At 42.9% G+C, this 24230-nt stretch overlaps 3 protein-coding genes across 8 annotated transcripts; 1 reads left to right on the top strand and 2 right to left on the bottom strand.

The window, feature by feature from the left end:
- Positions 1-53: 53 nt before the first annotated feature.
- On the bottom strand, positions 54-6148 carry LOC124192464 (eIF-2-alpha kinase GCN2-like). Its single transcript, XM_046585750.1, has 17 exons — positions 5946-6148; positions 5086-5865; positions 4819-5022; positions 4533-4728; positions 4378-4478; positions 3801-4312; positions 3329-3734; positions 3029-3263; positions 2786-2955; positions 2404-2724; positions 2259-2342; positions 1512-2185; positions 1141-1450; positions 964-1073; positions 646-904; positions 409-578; positions 54-348 (listed from the first exon to the last, which is right to left on the bottom strand). The coding sequence occupies exons 1-17, from the start codon at positions 6006-6008 to the stop codon at positions 222-224; spliced, it is 4722 nt and encodes a 1573-aa protein (XP_046441706.1). The 5' UTR covers positions 6009-6148; the 3' UTR covers positions 54-221.
- Positions 6149-6243: 95 nt separating this feature from the next.
- LOC124192466 (dynactin subunit 6-like) lies at positions 6244-7244 on the top strand. Its single transcript, XM_046585752.1, has 5 exons — positions 6244-6462; positions 6528-6698; positions 6755-6855; positions 6914-7062; positions 7133-7244. Exons 1-5 carry the CDS (start codon positions 6440-6442, stop codon positions 7205-7207), a joined length of 519 nt encoding a protein of 172 aa, XP_046441708.1. The 5' UTR covers positions 6244-6439; the 3' UTR covers positions 7208-7244.
- A 346-nt stretch (positions 7245-7590) lies between these two features.
- Positions 7591-24115, bottom strand: LOC124192463 (E3 ubiquitin-protein ligase HUWE1-like). Of its 6 annotated transcripts, none has more exons than XM_046585747.1 (36): positions 23967-24115; positions 23539-23617; positions 23252-23470; positions 22951-23184; positions 22831-22893; positions 22416-22770; positions 21901-22355; positions 21190-21832; positions 20558-21126; positions 19766-20466; positions 19253-19659; positions 18924-19184; positions 18599-18846; positions 18027-18524; positions 17388-17955; positions 16468-17320; positions 15970-16410; positions 15559-15901; positions 15336-15485; positions 14760-15261; positions 14339-14682; positions 13163-14255; positions 12773-13098; positions 12240-12707; positions 11858-12169; positions 11199-11784; positions 10782-11121; positions 10524-10725; positions 10077-10454; positions 9914-10012; positions 9513-9836; positions 9146-9435; positions 8810-9080; positions 8354-8719; positions 8086-8276; positions 7591-8019 (listed from the first exon to the last, which is right to left on the bottom strand). In XM_046585747.1, the coding sequence occupies exons 2-36, from the start codon at positions 23581-23583 to the stop codon at positions 7917-7919; spliced, it is 13248 nt and encodes a 4415-aa protein (XP_046441703.1). In that variant the 5' UTR covers positions 23584-23617; positions 23967-24115; the 3' UTR covers positions 7591-7916. The 6 variants fall into 6 exon arrangements, with proteins under 6 accessions (XP_046441703.1, XP_046441701.1, XP_046441702.1 ...); XM_046585745.1 differs by having other exon boundaries at positions 15970-16407; positions 22951-23190; XM_046585746.1 differs by having other exon boundaries at positions 12240-12704; positions 22951-23190.
- Between the last annotated feature and the right edge of the window lie 115 nt (positions 24116-24230).

The following is a 24230-nucleotide window of genomic DNA, read 5'->3' on the forward strand; positions in this document are numbered from 1 at the left end:
AAATTACATGTTTCTTAGAAATGCACAAATAATATAAACAACAAACAGAAAAACACCTCATAAACGGATTTTATTTTCCATTTTGTAAACAGTTTCAGAAACGTCAGGGTTGTTGACCCCAGCCTAGCAGCAAATTACAACACTTTGATTTGATTTCACTCTTAAAATAAGAAAATATAAAATAACACATTCACCCCAATTTTACATTAGCAATCTAGCCATTACATACAAATTCTACTGGAATTATCGTGTAGTCCATAGATCATCAGAACAGTAACATGTTTTTCAAATTTGAGTTGAAGAAGTTGCTCGTATATTCTCTGCAAGTATTTGCGTTGTCTCCGGTGTCTAAAAAAATTAAAAAAATTAGTTTGGATAAATATATATGATGAATATGTTTTGGATTACTTATCAACGACAACTCCAATCGCTTGCTCTACTGCCTTTGCGTCGCTAGGATCAACATAAAGGGCAATCAATAACGATTGAACGACAACCGCGGTAGCTTCTATTGCAACGATATCGACTTGAACTCGCGAATGAAAATTTTGCAGCGTTGTTTGAATATGCTTTAGAATCTGTAATAAGAATAAGATACTTTGTTATAAGATTTAAATGGAATTTGAACAAAGGAAACAAAATTACCTGTTTTTCATAACGCTTTCTGGCATGAACAGGAAGTTTTTCTTCGATTACGATGTGAAAGTTCACAATTGGATTACCCGCGATACCTTGTAAACTAGTGGCCGTTTGATTGCCGCAAGTTTCACTTAAACTATTACTTCTGTTCATAGAATCTTGGCGAGTGTGTGAAACCAAAGATTCAGTCGTGTCGTTTGCAGATTCGGCACTACACTTTAAAACGTCAATCAGTTCACCCAGCATCATTTTCCTTTCAGTATATCTGTTGAAAAAAATTTTAATTCTGGCCCATCTTACCAACTATTCACAATGAGTACTAACCGATCTTTTTCCCATGTTTTTAACCTCGCAGAACCAACCTCGGAATCCTTTAGAATTACTATGTGCGGCACATTTTTTTCTCTGCACCAAATTTGAGCTTCATCAAGACTCTGTAAAGCAATTATAGAAAATTAGCACAAGAAAACACACAGTTGGGAAGAAAAATATAATAAGTACCTGACAATGATCTAACACTGTGGCGCGAACCCCATTGTTCCACAAATCCTTAACTAATGAGGCTTGTTCCTTGGTCTGAGGACGATATCCTACGGTACAGATAGCAACGTAGACGAGTACTCGTTCTTCAACAACCTCAGTTTCTTTCAGGATGGCTGCAACTCTGTCTAAATGGATCAAGCCACCAACTACTGTGGGTTGACTCATTGGCTCACCATCTAATTTTTTCCGATTGACAAGTGCATTCTGAAAAGATCTGACCAAAGCATCGTAACGACCTCCGGTCGCTAAGACGTCGTCAATCTTAGTTCTGGATAAAAAAATATCATGTTAATCAATTGTACTTTTGAATAAATGGGAGTAGATCTTACTTTCTCAAGTTCGATCGACAAACAAATCGGAAGACCATACCCCAATGGGTAGTGTAGTTTTGAAGGGCGGTGTCGATGCGTATGCTATAGGTATTTCGTAACCCCATGCACTCAGCGTGAGTGGCAATCGCGTCAAGCTCGTGTAGCGCTTGTTTGGCCAAAGATGCTGCTTCTCCCTTCCGACTTATTAAATTTGTCAACGCAGCTGTAACCTTGGCTACACTTCCTTCCAATTCCAACAAATTCAAAAGCATATCTATCGACTGGCGCGAGATAGCCAATTTCGCTGTTTTGTTTTGAATTTGCCCTTCAGATTTCGAGCGCGTTTTAAGTATGTGGCAAAGCTCCGAACGCTTGTCCTCGGGGATGCCACAGTGGATCAGCACGGCTTTAAGAAGGAAATGATGTCCCAACTCGAGCGTTATTTTCCTTTCAATTTTCAAGCGCTGATCGGAGAAAACGTCTGAAATTGTGACCAAAACTTCAGCATCTGCAAGCACTGATGACGGTGAAGGGGTTACAATGTCGAATGCGAGTTCCGGGAACGACTTGGGATGTAGGCCTACGAGTTTCCTTTCGCTATAAACGTAATCTATGCAGTAACGTTTTAGCCAGGTGAGATTGGAACGGGAGATGAATCGGGCAAAAGGAGTTTGAAGATCCGTTGGTAAAGTCTGATAGTATCGAACAACATGGCAGATTAAATTATGCTTCAATAAATTTATACGATATAACAAGATATTTTACCACTATGCTACCGGCGTGATTCATCAAAAGAACCTGCGAGAATCCTTGATTTGGTTGACCCTTCTTAGGAGATAATGTCGGAGTCTATCAACAATAACAAATCGTTAATATTGAGGGGCCAGCAAGCTTATTCTATGAGACCTACTTTAAAGTAAATAGCCCCTCTTCGCTGACAATGTTTAACAAAAACTTCTTGTACGGCCTGAAAAATCCAGGCTGATTCTGCTGAAGAGGTCATGTCCATATTGTAGACTAGATCTTCAGAGATGGTCATTTTTTGCTGAAAACATGAAGCCACCAAATGTTTATACGCTTTGCTCTGTGTGTTGGAAAGAGTATGGCGGATCATTTCCTGTAATTCAGCTTCTTCTAGCTGTGGAGGAGGCAAAATCGGGGATTGAAGCAATTCCGTGGAGGAAGGGCGCGCACTTGGATTGTGATTCAGTAACCAATTAATTAACTGAACCTGGTGAAAGAATAACAGTGTTAGATTGCTATTTAATGCTGAAGATAAGTTTATAATATACCTCTTTGCCAGTTAGATTATCTGAAACCGGGAGAACGATTTCTGGTAGTCGAAGAGAGCTTAGGACCTTTATTCTTTCCATGCCAGTGAGTAGTGGTGGATGACACATTTCAAAAAAGATAATTCCTAAACTGTAAATATCTACTTTTTCGTTATAATTGGTTTTGCCAGCTGTAAAAAAAAAAAATGAAAAAGCATAGACTTAATAGAGGTATTAATCCTATTCAAAATATTTTTAACTTACAACTGGCTTTTAACTCTGGCGCGACATAAAGCACAGTGCCAATTTGACCTGTGAGTTGCCCAGAGTTCGAGGCAATTTCACTTGATTTGTCATTCGATAGCGCGATTCGATTCGAAGCTCCATCAATAGCATCCACGGTGGCCGCTGTGGCTAAAGTTGTAAGCGGACTGGAAGTTGCTAAACCAAAATCTCCTATTTTCACACGGTCTTCCGAATCCAAAAATATATTGACGGGCTAATAAAAATAACAGAATAATACAGGGAAACATTACGTAAATGTATAACTTAAATATGGCTTGCCTTTAGATCGCGATGAATAATTCCTTGTAGATGAATGTAAGCTAATCCTTCGACGATTTCCCGGAAAAGCCTCCAGATTCGTGGTTTATCACGAAATAACTCAGAATCGATGGCGGTTCTCAGTGTACTCTTCTCACAATACTCCATCTGGATGTACATGCTTTGCAGACTGCGGGAAGAAGAATTGGGAGCATCGACTGTGTCTTCTTCTTTGGAAGATTCCTCTTCTTCCGATGAAGAGCTTTCTAGACCATCTGAGTCAAACTCGATACCGCCTGATGAACTGCTTTCCTGAGGCTTGATAAACCATGGGCCTCTTGAATGAGATAAATCCGAGCTGTCTGATTCTGCAACGTTGTTTTGCTTCATTCCGTTAACTTTGGGGTCGTCCCGACTTTCGCTATGTCTAAATGATTGATTAAAAGTCTAAATCTATAAAGTTTTCTTTTTGAAACATTTTCAAGTTGATTACCCTGAACGAGAAGGCGAATCAGTCTGCACAGTTTCCAACCAAGAGTTGTAATACCGGACGATATTTTCATGATTGAGACGAGAAAGAAGTTTGACTTCGCGAGTAATTTTTTTGTTGAGTTGGCGACTTTTGGCATCAAGCAATATTCTTTTAATAGCATAAATGTTGCCATCTAACTTGTTCCGTACTTTAAGAACATCTCCAAAACCCCCAGAGCCCAAGAACTGGAGTGTTTCAAACTCGCTGAGTAACCTCGATGGGATATGATGCATTTCCGTTCTGAAAGCAACTTGTGGAACATCAGATCGAAATTTATCGTCATCTCTACTCTCCTCCTGTTCTTGGTGTTCTCGAAAAATCGGCGTCTTGAGAAAAGCGTGGGATAAGAGTTCGTCAATGCTCATTCTATCTTTCTCAACATCAGAACCAATGCATTTCCCTATTAAATCTCTTAGTAAAAGCGGCATGGATGACGGAAGCTTCAGACAATCCCAACGGTGAACAATATTTCCCTAATGTGTCAAAATATAAAATTTAATGAAAGAAAGAAAGACAGAATCAATAAACAATATTTTACTTGATATAAAGTCCAAAGAAGAATGCCTAGTCGGTGGATATCTCCTCTTTTCCCTCCTCTTCCAGGAGCAGAAGGATACATCGATAAGGAAGGTCGATCATCTGTGAAAAACAGAACACTTAAGATAAAGATTTACTTTCCATATTCAAAGTTACCTTGGATGGAAAAAATTTCATTGATCCTAGACTCAAGACTGTAGTCACCGACTTTAACTTCACCAAAGCTGTCCAGAAAAATGCTGCTATGACGAAGATTTTTGTGTACCACGTTAGCTCTATGCAGGACTTGAAGCGCTTGAAGTATGCTACCGGTGATATGGCGCAATATGTCAACGCTAACGCTAAAGCCTCTCTTTAAAGTGTTCAACAAAAATGAAATAAAATAGACGTTTTTAAAAAATTGCCAAACAAAGCAGAAAACACTTAAAATAACAGCAGTTACATTAATAAAGAAATTCAAGGATAATCCAGGCACAAGTTGCTCCGCAACATAGAGATAAAAACATTCTTCATCTTCTGACATTTCCCATTTGAAGGCTAGCAACGGAATGAGAGCTGAGTGGTGAACATTACGTTGCAGTAATCGAAACTCTTGCTCAACCAAAGATATTTGCTTGCGTCGAGATTCCAGGTTCACACAAGAAATCTATCAAAAAAAAGAAACTAGTTTAAAATTATAGCGACTTCATCCTTGTAATCAGAAAATTACCTGAAAGGTTGTAATAGTTGCTGCTTCTTTCAGATTGGGTTCCACAGCAGCGCAAATATACCTATTCGGCCGACATACACCCAAGCACGGCCCACAGTAATAAATTCGACCTCCATCCTTGTTCGAGAACGAAATTTTTTGAACTTTTGGATGTGTGCATAACTTTTGTGCCTCTATTGTGTGATCCAAATTTGATTGGTCTTCATTTTTATTACTGGTTTGTGAAGAACCAAGATTTATTTCAAGAAAGGGAAGTTGGTTAGGATCTAGGTTTGTTATTCTTCGAAGCTCACTTAACAGAGCTGGTTGTTTCTTTTGAATCTCTTCACAAAATGCAATAAGCTGCTGTTCATCTTCCCTCACTTGCCTTGACTTCTCTTCTAACACAGATTTTTCCATATTTTTTCTCTGCGCTGCCAACATTTCCTCATGAAAGGATTGGAATCTTGGTTTTTGGTTTCTCTCTGCTAAAAAACCTTGAGCATGATGAGCCAAGTTGAAAGTAACTTCTTCCCCTACACCCTCTTTACATAATTGCTCTAATTCAAGTTGCAACTTTTCAATATCTTTGGAAGAGATCCCCTCTCCATTTTCCAGTTTAATGGATGGATATGACTGGGGGTAATCACAAGGAAATTTTACACGTAACTGTACTGTTGCATGTACTTCATCTTGTGATAATCCCTTTTGAGGTTTGAGCAGCAAAATAAATTCTGGGGGAGACCATTTCTCACTATGAGATGACAAATTCACTGCAACAAAATCACTTGTGAAAATGGCCTGGGAAGAAAAAAGTAAAATAATTGATAATGCAAACCCAACACATGTTGTATTTGATTTGTTTTGTTTTTAAATCCTACTTGTAGCGCCTGGATTTCATTTCTTTGCCTGACTTCCAATGATTCTTCTTCTTCGACATTCATTGCACGGACTCAAATTTAATAAAAACTCATCTTCTACGGTTTCACAATCAATCTTTATTTTGTCGTTTCACTCATCAGTCCGTTTCATGACAAATCTACTACGCCAATGTTTTTATTGTTCAAGCAGAAGAGCATAAAAAAAATTACTACTACCCACCCATACGGAAAAAGAAGCATCTACTCAATGGATTCGCAGCGCAAGTTGCAGTAGCAGAAGACAAAATTTTCCCCGGCAGCTGTCAATTCAATGCAATGACTCACTCTCACTGCTAATGTCAGGGCAAAAAGAGCTAGCTGAAAGAGAAACGTTTTAAAATAACCTTTTACTTCTGTCTTCTGTTGTATTATTTTTGTGTTTACTTTCGGATAGATTGAGAATTTGAGAGTTGAATATACCGAATTACCCATAGTTTGATCATACACATCTATTAATGGATTCATTAACTTTATCCACGTAAACCACGTTTTTTAAAACATTCAATTGACACTATCTTACGCCTATTTTATGATTTTAATTAGGGCTAAAATTGCAAATGGGGCCATTGTTTGCTGTGAGTGTGAGTTACAAGGTGACATCACAATAGGATCTCGAACAGTTATTCATCCCAGAGCGAAAATCATAGCACTATTAGGTCCAATCATAATTGGAGAGAACAACATTATAGAAGAGCAAGTTCAGATTATCAACAAGTAATGATATTTTATTACTTTCATTTTCTTTGATTAATTTTATATTTGTTATTCAGTTGTGAAGACGCTATGGTAATTGGTAACAACAATGTTTTTGAAGTTGATTGTCGAGTTGAATCTAAGAAAATAGGAGATAACAACATAGTAGAATCAAAAGGTAAATTAAATGACATAGTATTAACCATCTGTAACCATAAATAACAAACAAAATTTAGCTTTTGTTGGGAGACAAACATCATTAAGTAATGGTTGTGTCATTGGAGCAAAGTGTGAAGTCCTAGTTCATGAGACTCTACAAGAGGGTTCTCTGTTTTATGGATCTGGTCCTGATGTCAAGAGAAGAGTGCAATCAGATAAACCTTCTGTAATTATTATAATATTCAAAATTGAACCAACTACTTCATAACTCTTCGAACTTATTTGAATGTTTACAGGCTCAAGGTGCCCAAATCGAATTCCTATCCAAAGTATTACCCAATTACCATCGTATAAGGAAACCTTTAGTTTAAAAGTCGCTGTTGAAAATAAATTTGATATCCATCATCATAATTGTCTGAATTCTAATCATTTACTGAAATTCATATCTGTGTATCATATCTTGAATTGGAGAAGGATTTGACACTCTTCAGCGAAAAACAAAGTGAGAAAAACTTACTAAGCCCGGATTTTTTTTGGTAAATTTCGGGTCACCGAAAGACTGCAAATGATTAGTGACTGGCAAAATATTTATATGCTTCATGGTTATTTGTCTTCTGCCTTTCCGCCTGTCTGAATGAAAGCTTACACATCTGCTAACATAAACTACTACGAAGTGTACGAAAAATGCTCGTATCCGATTCGAATACAAAGTATGTCAATACCAAGTGTTTCATTAAATAAAAATAACAACAACTCAGAAATCAACCGTATTTAATTCGCTCAATTTTTTGCATTTTTGAATCTTCACATTTCACCTAATGCACGAGGAAATTAACAAGGAGTTCTCCAACTAGTGCAAACAACACAAGTTATCTAAGTTTCTCCAAGACAGAAAAAAACCAGTTAAACGAACAAAAATTTTGGGGACAGAAAGGGTAAACGGGTATATCCAAGTTTCAACAGGGAAGTAAATACGAAGGGTGTGTACGGGAATATAGGTAAGGTTTTTGGAAGAAAAAAACGACACTCTTAAATTTCATTCCCCTTCGTCTGAACCCTTATACATAAGATCACCTTCTCTTAGGCGAATCCAAAGCCTTCGGAACATTCATGAATGGCTTTGAGGAGATAAGTTCTGAGTTTGTCGTAGGTTTCATAGGCAGGCAAATCCAACTGATTGAAGCTGTTTAGAGAAAAGCAAAAGAATTAGAATCAAATACTACAAATATTAGATGAAGTTGAAGTTTACCATGTGTGGGCAGAAGGTAATCGATCGGTTGAGCGATCGTCCCGATGAATCTGGAATTTTTGAACACCATTCATGCCCTCCAATGCAGAAAAGCCTTGCAGCGGAACTTTGGAAGTGCCAGTAACAAATTGCAAGAATTTTGCTCGATCTGCTTGATCAAACGACCGAAGAGCTCTCCAAAACCATTGAATCTATAGAGTATAAAACGACGGAGAAGAATAAATTAAATGATAAAAGTAAGGCCGAGTTTATCAATCCGGTGTCATACCTGCAGAGATGTTGGTTGATACTTGTGATACTCGGAGTTGGCTTTCAAATCATCGATATCTATGTTGGGCAGACCAGAGAGAAGGAGTTCCAACTCTTGTTCGTTGAAGATACTGATTAAACGTTTGGGAATTATATCGTAAAAGCCTTCGAGGAAAGCGTTCAGCTGCTTGCGAATGGCGCCTGTCATTTTCATCTGGCAAACCAGACGGATGTATTCCATTTTGTTCTCCTCTGTAACAATGATGTTCCTTCCATTGGGTTTCAAATCCCGTGCTTCAGTCACGCCGAACTCCTGTACCTCTGTTGAAAATGTCAAGTCGTAGCCGAGCTCCGTCACTTCATGTTCTATTAAGAAGGCGAGACCCTAACGTAAAAAACAAAAACAAAGAAACATTAAGTTTGCGTTAAACAAAAAGTTGCGTTTTCAAGTCATAGCGCTGAACCTATTGCTTACCTGATAGAAAGAGTAGTCTTCGCTTTCCATGTCAGTGTAACGAACACATTTACCAAGAATGTGCTTGTAAAATGAGCGAGTGAAATAACACTCGAGCAACTTGTTGTCATAAATGGCCTTTGCGATGACGCGACCAACAAACTTGAAGTAACACAGATGGTTGGAATTGCAATGGGACAGTGCGTTGATCATATAAGTAACTCGATCGCCCGGTGAAGTGGAGAACAGCGCGTACATAGGGTTGAAAATTTCACGTGAGATAATCACATACCTGACATAGAAAATCGAAATTAGATTTAATGGTTTGTACAGAATCCAATAACTAAATCGGCATACCATTCTCTCAGTAAACCTCCAGCATCCTGGCCTTCTTCACCCTCAAACACAATATAGAAACGATTCTTCCATTCCTCGGGAGAACGTCGATGCAATTCACGAAACGAGTCCTCGAATACGTGCTCGCGCTTGACGTGGACGGCTAGATCCTCTCGACGAATGCCTGCGTCAGCACGTTCAAGTTCGGTCCTGAAGTATCGACGTTTAACATCAAAGTCCAAAACTCGAGTATGATCCACGAGGACAGCAAAAGGGCCATCTGCCAGGTGTGTGGTCGACTGGCGTAAAATCTGAAGAATATTAAAAATTAAAATTTGTACTTTTCTAGCTGGACCAGAAAACCAGATGAGGTTGAAACGAAAATTACCTGATTAAGAACCGTGCGATGACGTTCGGCAAATGAAAGGAATTTTTGGGTGTCTGGAGGAAGGTCCGATGAAGGCGCGCTTGACATTGACAAAGTCAGCTGATTAAGGCTGTCGTCGTTGCTGGCTTGGGCTGCCATAGAAGGAGATCCTGGGCCACCGATTTCTTGCTGCAAGTGAGACAGCTGAGATTCACGGGTCTCTGGTCGACGACTTCGTTTCTCACGTTCTTCTTTACTCGTCTGTGCTGCATGTACAAGAAAGAATGCTTCTACGGCTGGTTGGAGAACCAAAACGGCGTGATGATCCGGAGTATCTGCCAACTCCTGTTTTTAAAAGAACAAAAATAAAACGATGGTCAATGTTTACTCCACGGCTATTTATTATCATAATAATTCGTTACCTGGAGGCATTCACTTAAAGTGTTCCAAAGGCTATCAAGTAAAAGCTGTTGGCTGAGCCGAGGCAACTCGATATCTCTTCCACCTCCCACTTCGTCGACCTGTTCAAATCATGCAATTTAGATATCCGCTGGCACTTAAGTAATTTAATTTTTGTGAAACTACCTCCATTGGTGTTGCTGGTACTTCATTCGGAGCTTCAGTCGCAGCTCCTGCTGTTGATGGGGCACTTGCTGGGGTTGCAGAATCAGATATCTCCGGGATTACTGGTTCACTGGGCTCGGTTCCTACTGCAGCAGCGGAGCTGCCATCAGCAGGGGCCGGAGCGGGAGTCGTAGCTTCAACTTGCTTTCGTTTAGCTTTCACTGCTGCTAATCGAGCAGCGTCTCTCAACTGCAGGATTACTTTCAGAATACGCAGGAAGAATGCTTGACTCGATGTTTTACTCGTCAAAGATCCCATAGAAGGCAACTGCAATTCATAGCCTCCGGTTTTCGGTTTCGTCTGAGCGGAAACGACAACCATGTCCTTTGTAAATCGATCCTACGCAAAAAGAGAGTTCATTTAGTTCACATTCAAATTAATAGATTTCAAAGAAAAACAGATTTTTACCATTAAGAATCCCTTTGATCGGTCGACACCTTCAAGGTCCGTTTCTTCAGAAGTAGTGCCTGTTTGGGCTGAGACAGCCGATGTGGATGCTTCAGGACGACGCCTCAGAGTGTGAAGTTCATTCAAAAGAGCTCGGATATGAGAGCAAACAATATTTCCTAGTTCACGCGCTCCATCCAAAAGGAGCTTCAAAATTGTATCCCTGCACAAAGAAATCAATTAACTGGTTTCCACCCGTTTTCATGGGATTGCAATTACCTAGTAGGATGTGGGCCATATGAAAGGCTTAGCAACAGAGAAGTCGCATCTTCCAAGCCTTCCTCTGAACAGCTCTTAGAAGTGAGCACATCTACGGCAAGCTTGAGGTGTTGCTCGAGCAGCTGCAAATCCTGTGGAGACGCTTCAATTCCAGAGAGAGACAAATCGAGTGCTGTATCTCGCTGCTGCTGCAACTGGACAGCCAAAGAGCTGTGCAATTCGCGCCTTTCCCAGTCGCGCATGCGTACACCTTCAGAATGACGACGTTGCTGTTGTTGCTGCTGTTGTTGATGAAGCTGCTGTTGCTGAGCTGGAGCGATCGCGTTACTGTCTGGTAAACCTTGGGGGAAGGAAAATATATTTAAAAATTCATATTTACTGAAGAATTAAACAGAATAAAGTTCGTAGAATACACACCAAGGGAAATGAGAGACAGAAGACGCAACAAGCGATCCGTCAATAGTGAACTTCTTCTGACTACACTTGATGACAGAAGAGCGAGAAGTTGACCGAACGGCGACGATTCCAGGCTTACATGACGAATCTCCTCTTCAGCTCCAGTAGCAGCAGACGCCGCGCCATGAGTCGTAGCGCCGCTGTGGGTCCGTGCTAGACCTTTGCCTTTACGGGACGCGCTCTGTGAATCCAAGCGAGCTAAGAGGTCCCAGAAATCTGTGCCCGTCTCCTGTTTCTTCATCGAAGATGCGGCGACTGGTGTGCCTTTTTTGCCTTCAGCTTCTTTTTCTTTCTTGTCTTCAATTCCAGCCAGTGGTGGTCGAGGGAGAAAATGAGAAGGAAAACTTTTGGCTAACGATATTAAAACGTCTAATGTGTGACGACATATGATAGGTGCGGCTTGACTGTGGATTGTGATGGAACTTGACGCTCCCTGTTTCTTAACTCCACCAGCTGATGAAGGTTTCAGTATATGAAAAACGTTGGCTCGACAACCTAGTGCTGCATCAAGGCTAATATTTAACCATGACGGAACACCGGTAGCATGCTAAGAAGGAATTTAAAAAAAAAAAATAAATCATTACATTTCTTTCCATTCAAATTTAATTTTTAAAACATACCTTAACATCAGATGGAGGCGTCGCCGTCAAGGCTCTAGAAGGGAATCTTTTCCCTTTGGTGGATGGAGTCGACGTAATCGGAAATAGCTCTGTGGCATTTGCGCGAGCCTCATTACTGCGTTCCAAAATCGACAATAATGACTTGACAACCCAGTCACGAGTGGGACCGTGATAGCAGAGATTGCGGAGTACGCGATGTAGCCGCGTCGTGTTCAACTTGGGCTCGTCAATGAAAAGAAGGACTAGCAAACAGGACAGAGCTTCATGATCCAGTAAGTGGCGACCCCTTAGACGAACTCCATTCGCAGCAGCCTGAAATAATAGTGAAGCGTTAACCGTCAGTCATTCCAGAGGAAAATAAATTTACAAACTGTTCCAGTACCTGAGCTACTACAGCAGATGCCCCACTTGCCCCAGCAACAGGTCTACCCCAGCCACCCCAATGACCACGATTGTGGACCGGGTGCACTCCATAACGACTGCCCAATCGACCCATGCTGTTGCGGATGATTGACGAGAGAGCGTTAGCTCCAGAGTTGCCGACGTGGGTAAAGAATCGATCTGCCATCAGCTGCCTGTTGCGCGCCTCCCACTCTCGCCGCAGATTTTGGGCTTCTGCAGCCAAATCGGGAGGCAAAACGGCCATCTGCGAATCTTCCATATCAGCAAGGATGGATTGTCGAAGCGCCGGTGGCAGAGTAGAAAGAAAATCAGCTGGATCGACGGGTTCATTAGGATTTGCAGGGACAACAGTGCGCTGCTGTTCGAGACGCTGTTGTGCAAGCACCTCTTCCTGAATGTTTGGTGGAAGAGCCGCCAAGAACTCGGCACTCACTTCCAAAACGGCCTGCTGTGAAAAGAGTAGATTGAATTACACAAGTTTTTAAAAATTATTTGATTTAAGGTATTATATACTTGGGTAGTGGTATCGGTGGTTTGAGCCCTTGCACGTTGACGCAGTCGTTGCAAACGAAGTTGTTCGGCAATAACTTCTTGTCTCATATCTTCGGGAAGTGCGGCCAAAAATGATGGATCGACGCCTTCTGGTATTTCAATATTACCCAACAACGACTGGTACTCGCTTGGTTGCTGACCTGACGATCCGGCTGCTGCTAGGGGTAGTGCTACGGCACCAGTCGGCTCTGCGCTCGGCGGCATCACAGATCCGGCACCTAAATCCATGTTGATAGGGTGTCGATTTTCAAGTTGTTGACTTTCAAGATCAACCTGCTCACGGAGTTCTACAAATAAAACACAATCACGATAATGCATTTAATAGATAAGATAAGATAAAGAAATCATTACCTTCAGCTGAAAGGCCCATAAAACTTTCATCAGTCGATCGGATGGGTGTGTTAATCTCTCCCTGGAAAGTTAATGGCCGTCGGATAAACTGCACCTGATCTGTCGAGAATGGGTGCAATTCTTCTTGTAATCCAGTTCGAGGGGCGCCAGGCGTAGCATTCGGTATAGGGTTAAAAGGCGTTGTAGATTGGTCACTACCTCGGTCAACATTCGGCGTTGTTTCCGCCTGCATTCTTTGAATCGCGGACATGAGGCCATGTGAGGTAGTGAAACTGCTATTATTGGCTGGCGTTTCCACTATAACAGGCACGGTGGATTGGGTAGACGATTCGCTAGGAGTGATTGCAGTCGTCTGCGGCTGAACACGGAGAGACGGAGCCATAGTCGGAGTAGCTTCCGCTTGTTCACGATTCTCTGAAGCCTGTGGTCGAGCCTGACTGGAAACGGTTTCCAATGCTGGACCAAGTACAGCTTCAACGATAGAGGTAGCCAAAGTTTCAGCGTGGTCGTTAGAACGCACCAGTGGAGTCGATGACATGGCTGAATTGTTACTGGATCCCGATTGCATATTGAATCCATGGAAGAACGACCCGAATGATGGCGTTTCTGACACACTGACCGGAGTTTCGGGTTGAGCAACTTCCATCGTGACAGGTGGTGGAACGACCGAAGTAGTTGAAGTTGACAACGCCGTCGACGATGATGGGGTAGCATCTATGTTTTTCTCGCGTTCTTTTTGCTCGGTTTCCTCTTCTTTCTTGCGACGAGTTGCTTCTTCTTCTTGCTGCTTTTTGCGTCGCTCCCGCTTCTCCGACAACTCTTCATCGCGCTGCTTTTCAACAATAAGAAGAATTTCCGGTTTCAGCGCAGCGATGCAATCGTGAATAGAATCGGCGTCCAAGATAATAGCTTCTTCCATCCATCGGTTAAGTGCTGAAGGTGTTTGTACAAGGCCTGATGGAATTCCAGGGGCAACGAGTACTCCACCCATTTGATCTTGAATGTCAAGCAGAGCTTCATCTTCGGGATTAGCCAAAATTCCAAGACCATTGTCTACCAGGAAGACGCGCGATTCGCGGCCAAATCCAAGAGTCTTTGGAAAGGAGAGAATAAACAATTAGTGAGTGCTGTAAGTGTCATTGGTCATCACATTCGACGACATGACACAACAATTACCTGTCCTCCAGTTAATTGAAGTACGTCGTGAGTGGCAGACGGTCCCAAAAGCCGTTGAAGAATGGCCGGTGGATTTGGTACGCGAGAATTAGCCTGTAGATAGCGATAACCTCGTTGTCTTCCACCACGATTACGGCTTGAGGCGGCGGCAGCCGATCCTTCCGGCGCAGCAGGTTGCCGCCCCACTAGTAACGGGTGGGCAAGGGCATTGAGCCGAGACATTGAAGCCGTTCCAGTACTTACGGCTGCGTCATTGCCGTTGGCTTCATCCATTAGTGGATAAGGAAACATATGACTCCGGAAAGTGTCTTCCAGGAAAAGCGGCATGCCGGGACCCAGACGACCTGAATTTCATTAAAACGAACAAAATTGAATTCACACATCTACGTACAGTATAATCGAACGTTTGAATAACACATACCAAGGCCAAGCCCTGCACCGAAGCCCAAACCGGCGGCGCTGTTTTCAGCATCTGGGTAAGTGAATACGAGGGTATCTTCAACGTCGGCTCCAGCTCCAGCAGCTCCACGAGTCAAGAAATCTCTCAACATCTCAGGATAACGGTCACTGTCTTCGCCATAACCAGAAGCATTTTCCTCTTCGCCTTCTTCGGCTTCTGTTTCTTCCTCTTCTTCTTCAACATCGTCTTCACCCTCACCTTCTTCTTCTGTTTCCTCTTCACCCCCATCATCGTCGTCGTCATCATCATCATCGGCTTCATCATCGTCATCATCCGAATGACCAGACTCTGACTGCGAATCGGAATCACTCGAATCACGTGGATCATTTGCGTGATAATGGGCGTCATCGGCGCCGATGAATTCGCTTTCATTGTGTGTCCTCATCTGTGAGTCATGGGCTGAATCGTCAGTTTCCATTTGAGACGGATTTTCTGCAGCAACGATCAAGGCTTCCACCAACGCCTGGATCACACAATTTAAGACGCAGTTTAGAGACCCGTATACAATATATATATATATATATTTCTGTTAAGTACTTGTGAGTGTTGATCCATTATATCCTCGAGATTGTTGTCGCCACTTTCACCACCGCCATCATTATCAGCCAAATTTTCTAGACTTTCGCCAGCAGCAGATACATCTTGTTCGGTATTTTCTGCATCTAGTGCACTACTGATTTCCACTGCCTAATAATACAATCATTGAATATGAAGTCAACGTCGGAAAAATTGCGAAAAAAAAATCGAAAAGGTTAAATACCTGAGCGCGCGTGTTGTCGGACGTGCTATTGCCCTGAAGTAGAGCTGAAGACTCTTGTTGTTCGCCTTCATCGCCAGATTTGGGCTTAGTTGCCGGACGTCCAGCTACGGGTGCAGCTGGTGGCAGGTTGACGATACGTGACAAGGCTTCCAGTGGTTTTAGAGCTGCGTTTACTGTGAACGCCATCAGCGGAGATGACATGTCTAAGCAATGCGGGATTCTGGCAAGGTCATTAACCAGCCCACGTTTCAGCATGAATTTCACCATGTTGTTCATGCCTAGATTTTGTTGCTTGAAGGCTGTTGTCAAGGCTTGTGGTGGCTGAAGACCGGTTGCCGGACAACTATACATTGCAAAATAATTGAAAATAAATTTTTGAAAATCCTCTTAATAAGTTACAACTAAATTTACCTTTCGATCATTGTGGACAATAAAGCCGTGAGAGACTGCAATCGGTTATGTTTGTCGTTCGATTCTGGCATTGTTAGAGCTCGATTCAAAGCGCCCTTTACCTCAGCCACAAGACAACTCTGAGCTTCTGGCGCATGATTGCATGACGCAAGGGATGCTACTAAAGTACGGACAAGTGCCGGACTGTCTTTATCTCCCGCGGTCTGACACGAAGGCAAAAGGTTGTCGAGTAAAAACGCCAAGGCAGAGGTTTCCTCGCTGACTAACTCGCTTGTCTTCGCTGGAAATATATGTTCGGCAACCAACCTCGCGCATCCAGCGTACGAGCGGACCAATTCCGCTAAAAGACGACAAATAGCGCTCTTTGGTAGCAGTGGGCGACGTCTACGATCCATTTCCTCTGAAGAAGAGTCTTTCTTACGTGCCAGGAGATCGCGCCTACTGAAGAACCAAAAACGATTATTAAATGAACATCCAAAACAACCAGTTGGTTTTTACCTAGCATCATCGACAGTTTCTTCGGCTTCGTGATTCAGCAAATCGTTTGAACTCGAATTGCGTATCAACTCCTGTTGACGGACGTTTCGACCGGCGTAACGTCTCGCTGGTGGAATGGCCACGGGCGCTGTGCCATCCGTTTCAGTTGCTGGAGGTGGTGTCGTAATAGTCTCTTCAGGTGGTACAGGAATGGTCAAAGCATCCAGCAAATCACAAACAATTTCTCTGGCTACTCCACTGAGCTGTGGCAAATTGCATCCGGGACGCGGAGGTAGTGCTTTCATCAATAGGCGATTGTCTTCTTCATCACCTCGTTTGTTGGTGAGACTCAAGTCTGCACGCAGGAAAGTCTTACACACTTCAGAAAAGATTTGCACGTCCCGGCAGGCTGCTGGGGCAAGTACTCTCATCAGAAAGTGGAATTCTTTGGTGCTGGGGGCTGCACTAGGCCCAGTGTAAGCTCGCAACACCTTTTCCATCGTGTGGTGAAGCGTTTCAGGTTCTTCAACCAAATGACGCAACAGCAATGTGGCTAATGTCAAAAATCCAGAGAAGGTCGATGACTGACTGAGATTTAACAATTGCTTCACTCCGCCAAGGCTGGCAAACTTTTCGGCGTGCTGATAGTGTCGCGTTAGACGCAAACAAAGTCGCATGGCTGCATGAAGGGTGTCGGGGTCTGCCGGAATGCAGAGTAGTCCGACGCAAGCTTTAATCAACTCGCTGCCTTGATCAAGATTCAGTCCACTTAGTTGACTTCCTTTTGATGATTCTTTTTCGGTCTCATCGACGTCCATCGCAGCGTTTTCATCCATGCGATTGGCTTCGTCTACAGTCGGTTCTTTCGGTTTTTCTGAAATAAAAATGAACAAGTTAGTCTCTAATCCATATCACAGTACTTTCTACCAAAGCTTAATAACCTTTAAGTGACAACATCATTGGTCGTCTATTGCCCGTTTCTTCGTTCACTTGAATCATGGACGAAAACTGTAGTAGATATCGCCTTCTTCCTGCAGTAACTCGAACAGAATTTTGTCCAGCCCAGAATGCATCGTCGATGATTTTGTTGTTGGCAGCTGTGTAGGGACACCACTTGCCTGAAACAATGTCAAACCATTTCCACATGTGAGACGTCACTTTCTCCATGGCGGCACGGCGCCTTGTCCCCAATGACATCTTCTCATAAAGGTCAAGGCAGAGAAGCAACGGAGCCATCCACTTGGGTGTAGTACCGACACCGTCAGCCGGCTTGCATTCATTTCCGTCATTGACTTTGGCTCGGACGGCGAGAACCTGCTGCCCAGAACTGAGTAGACGAATCAGCTTCAGCACCAAATCTTTTTCTTCCAGCTGACGGGCGCAGGCTATTTTCATCTCTTCACATAGCAGCGTAAAGAGATGAATACGCACAGAAGCCTTCATCGCATCGTTGCTTTGAATTACTGCATCAGCTTTAGAACCTAGACTATCTACTCCATCCAAATGTTCCTAAATTTAAGCAAGAGAGATTTTAAGATGATTTTATGAAAGCATTTTATGTTATTTTTTTATCAACTCACCTGCAACGAAGTCACGCAGCTTCCGATTTCCTTTGCGAGAGACGCTAGCATGCTGTCGCGATACATTTCACCGTTACGATTGACCATAGCAACAACGAGACTGCAAACTCGATAGACTGTTTCCGGTAGAGAATCTAAGAGTGACAAACATCCACCCAAGGCCTGTTGAACAAATTGGTCCAACACTTGCTTGCTCAAAGGTTCTCCCTGGAGCACGTGCTCCTGTGGCTCCTTTTCAACTACACCAGCGTCATCAGCTCGATCAGAGTCGGCAGTTAATGAAAGTGCGATGGCACGCATCACAGCATCTTCGTCATTGCCGTCTGTGTCCATGGCGGTGGATACAGCCGCAGCGGCAGCTGCAGCAACAGCTCCGTGGGGAGCACGAAGTAGAGATGGTGGAGTTGACAGTAGATAGTCGGTGGCTTGTTCAAGAGACGTAGTGAAAAGCAAAGCTTCCACGCACTGATCACGAGGAAATCCCATATCCATTAAAGCCTGAAACAGCAAATAAAATTATTATATGAAAAAACCCAACCACAAAAAAAAAAAAAAAATGTATTAAAAATTACTTGGAGATGCTGTGAATTGACTAAATCAGCATCTGATTCAGCTCCTCCTCGTTCAGGGGCAGGACGTCGTGCACCGGCCGAGGACCCACTTGTAGGTTCACCAGGAACCGCCACAGTAGAAGTGACCGCTCCTGCGGGCGTAGCAGGAGTTGCGTTGGCACTTGAAGTACCGGAAGTTGCAGCTGTTGAAGTACCAGCAGGCTCCTCAACTTTTTCAAGGGCCAGTTTCTCTTGAATAATGACTTCACCTGTAAGCAAATTTCATGACCATTATAAATGAAAACATCTTTTGCAAGCAAAATAAAAAAAAATGATCCAATGATACCTTTTAGAATGTGACAGAGAATGGTAAGAACCGACTCCGTCATACGGGCACCGTATACTTTCAAAGGTCTCTTGCCCCAAAGCTTCATGACGGCATCAAAGGCTTGACGATGCGTACTAATCAGGTATTTTAACGGGGAGAAGGGATGCTTAGATCCATGCAACGCTTTGTTAGGTAACTGGTGAGGAGAATCGAGGATGTTCTTGGGATTGACCATCTTTTCCAGAAGCATGAGCCAGGCGTCAAGAAATTCCCCAGTACCTATGATAATTAATATTTCAAAGAAATAGTTAGTTCTTATTAAGATGTTACTTCACATAAATACATACCTTCTGGGAGATCGGAATACTCTAGTCCTTGGTCGGGAGAAACGCGACCTCCAGCAGAGAGGGCCCAATAGAAAGCGTCAAAAAACGCTGACTGCCCACCACAGCTAACGAACTTATGAAGCATCAGGTGGTATGGTAGCTTTTTCTCATCAAAAAGCATTGGCGAAGTAAAGCCCACCGAACAAATGAGAAAGGTGAGGCGAAATTTAGGAGTGGGTGATGTGATGGGAGGTTCCCAAGCCAATCCACTGGTCAGGAGCTGGGTCAAAGCACCGGCCACAGCCTGAGCAGATGGTGACGGAATAAGTGGTGTGGGAGGAGCCTGATGTGCACGTCTATGTCGTATGGGGGAGCCGACGCAGAGTTTGACCAGCAAACCAAACAGTTCGGCCAACGCACGGCCCAATCTAAAACAAAAAGAAAAATAGGACAGGAAAATTAACACATGTACACTACGAAAATATCACATCGACTGCGTGTCTTCAATCAATCATCAGAACATTAGAAATTTACCTCGATGCTGTGCTTAACAGTGGTTTCACCATTTTCATTTGATGTTGCTGAGCGGGTGTCAGTTTTTCTGGACGCGGTCTATCTTTTGCATCCAACTGATCGTGATCAATTTCCATGGCAGCTGGTGGGCTAGCTTCTGTGCTGAGCGCCTGTAGTGCTGCCGCAACACTGTTGGTGCCTAATTCCATACCGACAGCTCCGCTACAAGATGGACCTTCAGCAACAGTCTTAAGTTCAGGTGGAAGCAATTTTTCCAAATCTGCCCGTCCAAACTGACATCCAAGTGGAAGCGTTTCATCCGAGCACAAAGCGAGCAGTACGGTGCTTTCCCAAACAAGAGAAGTGTACAACTTTGATAATCCTTTAAGAACAGGAAGTCCAAGAGGAGAACCCCAATGATTAATTGAGAGAGTGCGGATGTCACTCTGACCCGTTCGACAAACGTGGACAAACATCATGATGTAGGCGTGAGCTGCAGCCATTGCATGCAACAAAGGTGTCGTATTAGGTGAAGTGATGGCTTCAGTAGGATTTGACGATGACGCAAGTTCTCTTAAAAGCACTGAACCTCCAGGTGGGTCAAGAGGTTTGTGCAGCTGTTGAAGAGTATTGAGGACAACTTGAAGGTGGTCTAATCCTTGCTTCAACACAAGTGGTTCGTGTGCCAAATTTAAGATTGACTTGCAAACAGCAGCGACCGCCTGTTCAAAACAAAACACAAAAATTTATTGAATTAGTACACAAGTAAACCGACATTCGTAGCAAATAGATAAAAGCTAAATAAATGATTACTTGGCAAGCAGGCGTAACAGGGAAGTCGACAGGAAGATTCGGCAGTCCCAAAATACCCATGAGCGGAATGAGGCCTCGCTGGGATACGAATTCGCGACAATGATCATCCGTCGAGTTGTTGCTTAATATAGCGTCAACAAATTTCATCACGTTAAGGACGTAGTCGACCAATGGGACGGGCGTCTTTTCAGATGGGACAACAGCGCCGGCCTCAGTTTCGATTCCTCTGGGTGGTGCCGGATTTGACGAAGAAGTGGCTTCTTCCTCCTCGTCCTCTTCTTCATCGCTGCTACCACCGCCAGTGGCCTCTACTGGGCCCGTTCGAGCAGACGTATTCTGAGCAACTTCAAACTTTTGAGTGCGGCTCGAGGCAATATAATTGGGATCGTGACCAAGGGCACAGAGTTCTTCCAACAATTGTATGATGCCAGCAGTGGCATCTGTTCTGAGACTTGGTTGGTGTCGCATTAGCTCGTCCATTGCGTTTCCCAAGTTGGTGGCTGTATCTCCCATAGGATCCGAACTCCGACGGCGTCGCATTGCCGGCAAGTAGTCGGGAGAGAGCAGAACTAAATAAGATGATTTTAAGATTATAAAGAAAAAAAAGTGATGGAAACTTTAAATGAGTTCACCTTTAAATAGTCGCTGGAAAGGTTTGCAGGCGACGAACGAGGCCAAACCTCGAGCGTTTAAGCAAAGGGCACTAAAAACATTTGGTAACGATCCTAAGACCTCTCTTGTAGCAGGCACATCTTTAACGAGTAAAGCATGGAGCACTACATCTGTTAAACCCGAATCCTGCAATGATGAAAGAAGAGAAGGCTCTTGGAAGACATATACTGTCACCACATCAGTTCCCAAAAGGAAAAGAGATGGTCCGTAGTACTCCGCATTTGAAATTATATGCTTCAGAGCAGCTGGCAACGATCCATCCATGACATGTCGAATCGAGTCTGAGAAAGACGAATCTTGAATGGCCTTTTTTAAGAAATTCAACATAGATTTGAGGAGAGCAGCCCGCTGTGGAAGGCAAGTCACGCCGGGAATAGGCTCAGTTAATGGCTGCGATGCCGGTGAGGAAGAAGAAGCAGCTCCTGTGTCTACTTCCATCTCTGACTCCGACTCATTAGTAGGGTCATCGCCAGGGATATTTACGCCTGCGTTACTGGCAGTAGCTGCGCTGATTGGCGGGCGAATTTCATACGGCTGCTCCTTCCGACAGGCATCAACTTCAGATTCCAAACGATTAATAAAAATCTGGAGTCCTCCATGTGCCTAAAAACAATTGTTTGAATAAGAAAAATAAGATAAAAAATGTTTATATGAATCTTTTCAAATCATACTTGGAAAGCGTGCATATCTAAATTGGTGATTAGGTCGATAACCCGGACTGCGCGGGTTACAAAAGTGATATGCTCAAGCTCTGATCCGGGCCAAGAAACGACACGCAAGAGTGACTCCATCATGCCACAGGCAACCAAAGCTTCTCCGCCAGCTTCGTAACTAGCCAAATGATATAGAAACGAAAAGAGGGCCGTTGCAAGTGGCAGCGGGAACGGAATCATGTCTTGCTCTGTATGCTGGCCAGTTAGTGAAGCAATGCAGCTTCGGACAAGGACAGGTAAAAATCCATGATACAAGGCCGCCCCGGTAACGTCAATAATGGTGTTCAATTTTGGAAAATTGGGATTGCGATCTAAATGAATTATGGCTGTTAGCGTTCGCAACGCTGCAGCACGTATTTCCATTAGTTGTGGTTCGGTCAGCTCCAAAACGTCGACTAGTTCTTCTAGCAGACCTATCAAACATAATACAATTTTCAGCTTGAGTTTAAAGCAACAAAAACCGGTCATCTTACCAGCATAAAGCAAAGACGGAGCTGCATCTGCCAGTGCATTACAGTAAATCAGGACGGAGAGGGCCTGTAATCTTGCCTGTACACACTGAAGACGGCGACGATAATCCGAAAAGGCATGGGCCAATCGAATGTGAGTGAAAAGTTGCATTTGCTTGTCCAGTGGCACGTGGTGTACATCAATGAGGTCTTCCATCAATTGAGCTGGGGTCTTATTTAGCCACTCAACGTGTTCCACGTGAATTACAGTAACAAAACTACCACTAGATTTCCCGCTGCCACTCTGTCGGCCAGTTCCATCACCCATCAATTCTGCGTAAAACTCGAAGTGCAAAGTGGTGGCACTAGAAGGATACGACTGCAAGAAAATCCCAAACATTAACAATTTAGACTACTTCATGTAATGCTGAAAACTTACCGAAAGTGGCAAATCCTTACAACATTCGGCCAATCCAAACCCATTTTCTTTACCACCCCAGCTCTAAAAAAAAAAAGTTCAGTTTGCTAATGTAGAAGAAAAATTTACAAAATTCGATACCTCTGCAAGGTAGGTGAGTCTAGAGAGCAGACTGACCCTCCGCTCAGATGCTAGCCTGCTGATGAAATTGCTTCGCTTGGAAAACATGTAAAGTAAATTCAAGACACCAAGGACAACATTCAAGCAGTTTGATGACAGCATTGAAGTTAGATGTTCCATAGAGTTGTAGAGGTGCCGAGAAAATGAATGCTCTATGAGCAAGGTGGTAAAATGTAAGGTCCATAGCAGCAGTTCCTTCAACTTATTAAAGGGATAATAAGAAAAATAACAGAGAAATCAACCAAGAATGAATATTATATACCTGTTTGTTTTGTGATAAGTCACAAGCAAGAACCCAACTATTTTCACGTTCTTTGTGACATGCACGTTCCAAGATGGAATCACAGAGATCCAACACATCAACCCAATGATAAAGTTCACATTTTCCATACGTCCAAGTCTCAATTTTCTTTAGTTCAGCGAGAAGTTCATCTTCACTACATGATTTCAACCTTTCTATCAAGGCTTTACAATCTGCAGGCTAGAATTTTTTGAATAAATATATATTTATTAATCTCCAATTTTGAGCATATTCCCAATAGAACTTACCACTTCCGAACTGCTCTTTTTCAACTTGCTTCTATCAATCTTCATAGTTTAAACTTTTTGACGCAACATGAGTGAATATCTGCAAAATCAATAATAATGAGTGAATAAACCTTCTACATAATAGCATTTATCAAGTTTCCAGCTCTGATAACCAACAACATCCCTATTTTAACTTAGCACAAAATTTAAGGTACCTAACACACTTGTCATACGTTGGCAACGTGATGACAAACAAGAATTCGGCAACAATACAACATGCAAATCAAACTCACTACAGGTTAGAAGGCCGCCATGATGACCAGACTACTACGACTTTATCAACCGTTACGTTTAAAACTATATTAATCTGTTGATTTCATTAACCGAGAAAGTTGTGGTTCAGTATGGAGAGTTAACATCAATTTGAAGGTTATTAAAATTACGAGAACCTTAGACGGCAAATCGACGAGATGGTGATTTAGTAAAATCAGAAAGCCACCAGCCCACGAATCGACGATTTCTGCTGATACTTGTAACAACGTTGCAACAAAACAAATAAGATTCCGTTCGCTTAAAATCTCTTAAGAAAAAAAATGGCGGTTTAAGCATTGCCAAGTTGATGACAGTGCATTTTACACTCGCTAAGTCGCTATCTATCTCTCGCTATCTCTGATTAGTTATTCTTATCGTTCCGGCTTCTGGGTAACTGGGTT

This window comes from Daphnia pulex, chromosome 4 (genome assembly GCF_021134715.1).
Source record: "Daphnia pulex isolate KAP4 chromosome 4, ASM2113471v1".
NCBI classification, from domain to species: domain Eukaryota; kingdom Metazoa; phylum Arthropoda; class Branchiopoda; order Diplostraca; family Daphniidae; genus Daphnia; species Daphnia pulex.

Excerpts from the sequence above, each read along its gene's own strand:
- LOC124192463 (XM_046585743.1), bottom strand. The coding sequence starts at position 23,583 with ATGAAGATTGATAGAAGCAAGTTGAAAAAGAGCAGTTCGGAAGTG. Across the intron at positions 22,894-22,950 it reads GACTCACCTACCTTGCAGAG|AGCTGGGGTGGTAAAGAAAA; the intron begins GTATCGAATTTT and ends TTTTTTTTTTAG. Across the intron at positions 11,122-11,198 it reads TCTGTCTCTCATTTCCCTTG|GTTTACCAGACAGTAACGCG; the intron begins GTGTGTATTCTA and ends CCTTCCCCCAAG.
- LOC124192464 (XM_046585750.1), bottom strand. The coding sequence starts at position 6,008 with ATGAATGTCGAAGAAGAAGAATCATTGGAAGTCAGGCAAAGAAATGAA. Across the intron at positions 4,313-4,377 it reads TTCTTTGGACTTTATATCAA|GGAAATATTGTTCACCGTTG; the intron begins GTAAAATATTGT and ends TTGACACATTAG. Across the intron at positions 1,074-1,140 it reads CAGTGTTAGATCATTGTCAG|AGTCTTGATGAAGCTCAAAT; the intron begins GTACTTATTATA and ends ATTGCTTTACAG.
- LOC124192466 (XM_046585752.1), top strand. The coding sequence starts at position 6,440 with ATGGATTCATTAACTTTATCCAC. Across the intron at positions 6,463-6,527 it reads GATTCATTAACTTTATCCAC|GGCTAAAATTGCAAATGGGG; the intron begins GTAAACCACGTT and ends GATTTTAATTAG. Across the intron at positions 6,699-6,754 it reads CAAGTTCAGATTATCAACAA|TTGTGAAGACGCTATGGTAA; the intron begins GTAATGATATTT and ends TTTGTTATTCAG.